At 38.2% G+C, this 7,806-nt stretch overlaps 1 protein-coding gene across 1 annotated transcript; it reads right to left on the bottom strand.

Moving 5' to 3' along the window:
* Positions 1 to 6,617: 6,617 nt before the first annotated feature.
* Positions 6,618 to 7,535, bottom strand: LOC107133772 (olfactory receptor 52E5-like). The gene has a single exon (XM_015475974.1). The coding sequence runs from the start codon at positions 7,533 to 7,535 to the stop codon at positions 6,618 to 6,620; it is 918 nt and encodes a 305-aa protein (XP_015331460.1).
* Between the last annotated feature and the right edge of the window lie 271 nt (positions 7,536 to 7,806).

Below are 7,806 nucleotides of genomic sequence, written 5' to 3'. Positions count from 1 at the left end.
TATAATTAATTTCCAGAACCCCTTTAGGCCTTGCAAATAATTCCATGAAAATATGCTTGCCCATCAATCTTATAAAAAAATGAAATATACTTTACCCGGGATGTCACTAATCATTTGCAAGAGGCCGAACTGGTGACGAGGACTAAGATCTTGTGTTTTCTGTTTCCAGCCAGAGACAGCATGAGGAAGCCAGGGCAGCTGAAAGTCTAAAATTAAAACAAAGTCCTTGAAACCCAAGTGTTTCCCCAGGCTGCATGGCAGGCCCACAGCATGGCACCAGGGAAGCCTTGTTTTAAGAAGTGGAAAGGTTGTTGGAGGGATCACCTATCTCGATAAAACTCAGGCATGCAAGACATCTCTACACATGTAGTTCCAGATACGATTGTGTGCAGATAGTGATAGGTAGCTCCTTGCTTTTCTGGGTACAATTTTCTGAATTTGGGAGCAAGAGCTTTTACCATTTGATTGGGTTGTGCTGAAATTTGCTCAACTACTAATTTCTTACTGCCACCCAACTGTGGTCTTTGTCCCCTGCCTCTGAAGTTACATAGACCAAATGTAATTTCTAGCCAATGATCAAAGAATTTTAGAGGCAGATTCTTTGTCTTACAACCCCTAAATTTCTATATTTGTAGCTGAAATCTCCAAATTTTCTTAACTGGGTTCCAGAGGATGCACTTCCTAGTACTTCTACCTGCTATTAATCTCCTTTGGACAAACTCCAGCTTTTATATTCTGGTGCTACAACGTGCCCAGAGGTGGACAAATAGAGAAGGTCCCAGAGCACAGACCCTCACTTGTGCCTCCTAACCTGATGAGGAGATGGTCTGTATTTCTCCCTTTTCAGGCTACTTTAGCAGTACTGACTCAGGAAAGAAAAACAGATTGAGATAGGTGTCTTGTCTTCTGGTTAAACTCAGTACAGCATCCTGTGCCAAGGTTCACTTACAGAAGAGATGAAGCATGGGGTCAGGTTCACAGGAATTGAGGCTCTGGTTGGTTCCAGAGGTATCTGCAGATAATTATACTCTAGATGCTCAGGGACACTACCTTTTTTGTACTTCTCAATTCCCCTTCCCCTGGGTCTAAAAGGTCCTCCTAGGTTAGGCAGGTGGATGAAAAAATAAAGTGATTTTCTTTCTTTCTGAATGCTCTCCTGGTAATTTAGCCGTATATTGACTATGTGCAAAAGGTGACCTCCTGTGTACAGAGTTTACTTACTCATCTATGTATGTTCATGCTCATTTACATGTGCATATTCATCACCTTTTGAATATTCCAAAATCTCCTTCAGAAGTTCTGTGGGCACATGCTTATTAGATAGGTATAGCCTATTCAATTGAATGAATCAAAATTAACTCCTCATGGCATTTATCATGGAACTTTAAAAATGCCATAAAAATTATAGTGTATGCTGCAATTTATTCAGCAGGAATCTTTCAATTTAATGAAGCAAATCCAACTTTTTTTTTCTTTATGCAGTAATATTCTACCCATAATGCCATCAATCTACCTTTTCACCTTTGGCAGTTTTCCTTGTCTTCTGAATGTCTTCTATGACTCTACTTAATGTTTTTGAATATATGGGATTCAGTTTTAATGATTGAATGTTTTTGTTTTCTAATTTGCTAATTTTGATTGATTAATTTCCTTCCTCATCCTATTTGTGGTTGTATTTTCTACTTATGTTCATTTCTGGAAATTTTTTATTGTATATCACAGATTTTGGATTTTGCTTAGATACTATATTTAATTTAGTTTTAATTCTTCAAATATTCTTAATCTTTTCTCTGAATGCATGTAAGTTACTTGGAAACAATTTGACCTTTGGGGGCTCTGTTAGCACAAACCAGAACAAATTTTGGTCTAGAACTAGTTTTGATTCACAACTGAAGAAAGATTCCTTTGAGTATTCTGATTGAAGCCTCATGAATTATGTTTCTGTTTTCCTTTTCTGGCTGGTAGAATGGCTATTCTTTAGGCCCATGTGAGAGCTGGATACTCTCTTTTTTAATCCTTAGGGTACTGTAGTTTCTCTCCCTACCTCATGTAGCTTCCTCATTTGTTAAACTCATCACTTGAGGATCCTTTGCAGATTGTGACCATTCTCTCTGTGTGCAGCTCTTTCTTCCCCAGAACTCTCCCCTTTTAACTGTAGCTTTATTCTTTTTTATATACTTCCAACTAGACCTCTTTAATTCAGGGACTCCACTGAATTACACCTGGGGTCCATCCCTCTTCCCTCACGGTAGCCTGGGAACTGGTTCAAGGAAGCAAACTGGAGCAACTGCCTCACTTGTTTCCTATATTGCAGGGGTCCCTGTTCTCACTTGCATGATGTCTGGTGTATTAGAACCATTACTTAATATATCTCACTCAGTTTTGATTGCTCTTTTTTTCCAGTTATTAATGTGAATTCAGTTCCTTTTACTCCATTTTGGGTAGAAGCTAAAATCTATGGGAATTTTAAACTTTACCTTTTATCACCACTTGTTGTGGCTGATCTAAAAACATGATCTCCCAAAGTAGCAAGCCAGTCAGGATACCATATCTTGTGTGATTTCATTATCTTGAATCTGGAAATGGGTTTATTGAAACTGGTTCAGTGAGTGGAATTCCTGCTCTGACACCAGCCTTCTGCTCTCTACATATTCTCCTAAGACAATCTGGTTCTATACCATTGAGCCTCCTTCAGAGAAACATGGACTATAGTTTGGGCATCCAAAGCTCCTCCTTCCTTCAGCTTCTGCTGTTTCTGGGGTGAGGTGGGGATCAGGAGCTTACAGTGAACTTCTACCCCATTTCATCCTCACGTCCTTTCCTCTCCGTCTTTTGCCTTTTTAATCCTCTTTATCCTATTTGCTTAATTTCTCCCAGTCACATTCTTTCACCTTCTTCTGTTTCTTCAGGTTTCCCACATTTTTTAAAACAAGGTGTTAGGGAGAGTCTGAGTTGATCACCTTACACCATGTAACACTGAGTTACATTCTAGGACCCCAGGACATCTATTGTAGATGGAGTGCCCAATATGGCTTCTTTACTTATAGGTCTGCCTCCTGGGTTGGAATGGCTCAAACACAGCAGAATGGCTAGGCATAGGCCTTTCTCTAAGCCTTCTCCATATGACTAACTTGGGCTCCCTCATAGCAGAGCTGCCTCAGGGTAGTTGGACATTTTTTTCTGGTCAAGGGCTCTTCTCTACTTGCTTTCAAACCTAATCCTCAGCCTTCAACCACCAAGCTTTCCCAGTTGCAAGCCCAGCCCTCATTACACCACAACCCCTGTTCTAGGCAGGTGTCTAACATCAGAGTGGTGACTTGATGCCTTTGTATCCCCATGTTGCCAGACTCTGTCAGGCAAAAATGTTCCTGAATCTGGGGAGGCGAAGGGGGGAATGGAAGGATAGCAGAATAAAATAGACATTATTATTGCTGTGAATTATTAAAATATTATATTTCTAATTTGTTTATTTACTGGAAAAAATAAATGTGAGCATGTTTGTAAAGCCCTTAGAGGTTCTTCTTGGTGGTTCAATGTTGTTGTTATTATCATTATTATTACTAAACCGTAAAAATAGGCTTCTCAGTATGTTTTGGGGAAAATGCTAATGAGCAATAGCTAAATGTTTGCTGCTACTCAAATTGGAGCCCATTATACAAAACTGTCCGTGGATCTTAATCTCAAATCAGTGCCCAGTCTTTGGAGCACATGTTCATATAATTGCTGGTTTTGTGTTAATTTTATAAAAAAAATAATTTCCTTGGCTCAGAGCATCTTAAAAAATTGTTACCTATGGGCCTCTACAGCCTAGGCTCATTTCCTGTGGACTATTGTCTAGCTTCTTGAAATTATCTCTAATTCCCCTCTGCACATATTGGGTAGCTAACTTTTAAAGTCAGACATTCCACAGTTTTTCTAGGTGTTTTCATTTGGTTTTGTAATAGGGATAAACTTAATTTTAAACAATTTGTATACAAATCAAAACCACCATGAAATATTATCTCACTCCAATTAGAATGACAAATAAACAGCAGAGAAGGAAAATCTGATAACACATTTGATGGGACCATACATTAGTAGAGCCATTATAGAAAACAGTATGGAAGTTCCTCAGAAAATTACCACAGAACACAGTAATTCCACCACTGGGTACATATCCAAAGGTGAGGAAATCTGTATGTTGAAGAGATATTTGCACTCATATGTTTATTGCAGTGGTATTCACAATATCCAAGGTATGAATAAACCAAAATGTTCATTGGTGAATGGATGGACAGAGCAAAGGTGTTATAAATACACAAAGGAATGTTATTCAGCCATTAAAATCATGACATCCTGTCATTGGCACCAATTTGAGGACACTCATTAAATGAAATAAACCAGGTTAAGAAAGACAAATACCATAGACTCTTCCTTAAATGTGAAGATAAAAACGTTGACCTAATAGAGAGTAGAATAGTGGTTAGCAGAATCTGGGAAGGGTGGAGGATAGCAGGAGATAGAGGATAATTTACAATTGGACACCTGTACCTTTTAATTAAAAGGTAGAAGATATAATGTCTAATGATCTCTAGCACAGTAAGTAACAATGGCTGAGGGCATTTCATTGTATATTTCAAAATAGCTAGTAGAGAGGGTATTGAGTGTTTCCAACACAAAGAAATGATAAATAGGATTATGGATATATCAGTCTGATCTGATCATTAGAAAATCTACACATGTGAAATATCACACTGTACTCCAAAAATATCTATAATTGTTAGATGGTAATTAATTAAAAAGCTAATTAAAATATATGCAAGCAAATTGATGTCAAATTTATAATTTTATCTATTTTTATATGTGGGGTTAATCTATGTATCTTTTTCCCTTGAAAAACTTCTCTGTATTTATGTTCTTCTGTTTTTTTTTCTTGTTAATTTTCTGATTTTGCCATAAAGATAATGTTAATTTTTAAAACTGAATTTGCAAGTTTTTGAATTTTTTAGTTCTATGGAACAGATAATATAGGAAACCCAAACAGATAATATAGGAAACCCAAATAATAATATGAATATGCCATGATGAAGCCCACAGTTCAGTGTAATTCATATGTAACAATAAAAGAATTTTTAAAAAAGCTATATTGGCTTGACATTTATTTGGAAGACAATATGAAATGATCTTTTGTCATCTTCATTTTTTGTTATGTTATCATTTTAGTCTTTTGAGCTCTTCTTTCTGGTATTTCAAACTTTCCATTTAGAAAATTAAGGGCTAAGGATCAGTGCTTGCCTGGTGTATGGGAAGTCCTGGGTTTGATCCTCAGCACTGAGGGAAAAAAAAAGATTTCTGACCATTTTTTTTCTTTGTGTCTTTGTTTCATTTCTTCAAATTTCACTTTCTCCTATTTCAGTTTACATTACTGTCACCTTATCCCATTCTCTGTGTATTTCTGCTCAATGCACCCTGAGTTTCAACCAGGGTCTTATTTCCAATTAGAAGTCAGTTTCATGTTTTTGCAGCTCCTAGAATACCCAACAAATCAATGCTCTTATTTAGCTTCCACACCCTAGTGAGAATAACTTTATGCTCTTGCAGGAGCCACTATTGCAGACTCTCTCAATGCTCATCTCAAGGAGGACTGAGAGGCAAAGTTTTTCTCTGATCCCTCAAGCCCAGATAGAGGCCGTTAAACTAGTCAGGGCTTCAGTCCTCCTGACTGAGAGTGTCTCTGAATGTAAGGGCTGAGAGGACCACAAAGAGAACCAATTTCGGGACTAGGGACTGTGCACAGCAACTGGATTTAGTAAGCTAAATCTAGAAGCAATGCTAGAAGGCACAACAACACTACCTTAGTATGTACTCTTTTTTCAAATCTTTTAATGTTTTACAAGCTGGAAGATTTTCACTACAGTATTTTCAAGTTCCTAGTACTGAATTAATATTATTTTATAACATTTTATGGACAGGGATATTGATGTTCAAAGAGTTCTCACTGTAATTCTCTGGTCAAACTTCTAGATAAGTCCAGAACCCGTATGTGTATGTAAAATTTAAGACTGGGTCAGTGAATTTCTCTGGCCACTGTATTCTGGTTGGTTTACAAGAAATCCCACATCATTTTTCTACTCATAAACTTTACCTTGTGAATGTGAATGGAGAAAATCTCCAGGTGGGAGGAAGTTGTTCAAGGTACTTGTTGCTGCAACAAGTTTTTGCAAAACCTCTTACTCCCTTCAGGAATTTTGAGATACCAGTAGGTTTAAACATGAACATTTTTTTGTGCTCTTCATGGATCATAGTTGAGATACCAGAGATCATATTTGAGATACCAGTAGGTTTAAACATGAACATTTTTTTGTACTCTTCATGGATCATAGTAGAGAGATTGTTGTGGAGCCTCTATGCTATGCCTTTCAATGGGTGTACTGGAGTTATAAGTAATGGAGGGACACATAATGTGATTGGCTTGTATGGGAATATCAGAGAAGTTAAACAAAAATCTTCCTGCTATTTATGATCTCATTATTGACTTACTGGGAAAGTTTAACACAAATATTTCCAGTGTTTATTTCTGGTGTAATCTCATTATTTCCTTATTGGACTACTGTGGAAGATACTCCTGGGGCTAAATGTCAATGGCTTTTAGGATGCAGCATCATTAGTACTCGCTCTCGTATCTGTTTTTTCCTGACCCCATAGATAACATGGTTAAGGGCAGGGGGAACAACCACATACAGATTTACCAAAAGTATGTGGATATAATGAGGGACATTGTGGCCAAAGCAATGTGTCATGAAGGAAAACATGACACAGACATGGGAGCCACAGGTGCTAAGTGCCTTCATCCGTGTATCCCAGGATGGGAGATGGAAGACTGTTTGGAGAATTTGAATATAGGAAAATCCAATCACTGAAAGGTCAATGAATCCCACTGAGAAAGCAATGAAGCCATAAATAACATTGGCCCTAATACTGGCACAAGCTAACTTTGCCAAACCCATGTGCTCACAGTAGGTATGGGGGATAATCCTGACATCACAGAAAGGCAATCTCAGGATAAGATATATGAAAGGAGTGACAAACATCAAAGTCCTCACTATGATGACTATGCTCAGAATCGCTATCACCTTGTTGGTGAGGATCATAGTGTATCTTAGGGGGCTGCAGATGGCAATATAGCGATCTATGGCCATGACTGTCAGCACCACAGATTCCAGGCCAGTGCATATGTGGATGGTGTACATTTGTGTGATGCAGGCACCAAACACAATCTCTCTGAGATTGAACCAGAAAATGGCTAGCATCTTGGGGATGGCTGCTGTGGACAATCCCAGATCAGTGCAGGCCAACATGGCCAGAAAGTAAAACATTGGTTGATGGAGGCTGCGTTCAGTCTGAATCACAAACAAGATAATGATGTTCCCCAGCAGGGCTATCAGATATACTGCAAAGAAAGGAAAGCCAATCCACATGTGCACATCTTCCAACCCTGGGATACCTATCAGAAGAAAGGAGGAAGGGTGGAACTGTGTGCTGTTGATCTGAAGCATGTTGGTGGGAATTGGTTATAGACACATTTCTGACAGGAGTTTTCTTGCTTCCTGTGACAGACCCTGACTTCTGTCATAGCATGTTGCCTATTTCTTGGAGAAATGGAATGTTTGTTTTTTAATTCCATAACACAGCAGAGGAGACCTAGAGAGGGAATATCAGGGACAGTTAAGAGATACATTTGCTTTGAAATATTCGCCTCATCTGTAGAAAATCCATGTGTAAATTTTGTAAATACAACAACAATCCTGAACTTTCCATCTCTTTTGT

Source organism: Marmota marmota, unplaced genomic scaffold (genome assembly GCF_001458135.2).
Source record: "Marmota marmota marmota unplaced genomic scaffold, marMar, whole genome shotgun sequence".
NCBI classification, from domain to species: domain Eukaryota; kingdom Metazoa; phylum Chordata; class Mammalia; order Rodentia; family Sciuridae; genus Marmota; species Marmota marmota.
Note: the sequence above shows the minus strand (reverse complement) of the source record. Positions and strands in the feature narration are given on the sequence as shown.

Excerpts from the sequence above, each read along its gene's own strand:
- LOC107133772 (XM_015475974.1), bottom strand. The coding sequence starts at position 7,535 with ATGCTTCAGATCAACAGCACACAGTTCCACCCTTCCTCCTTTCTTCTG.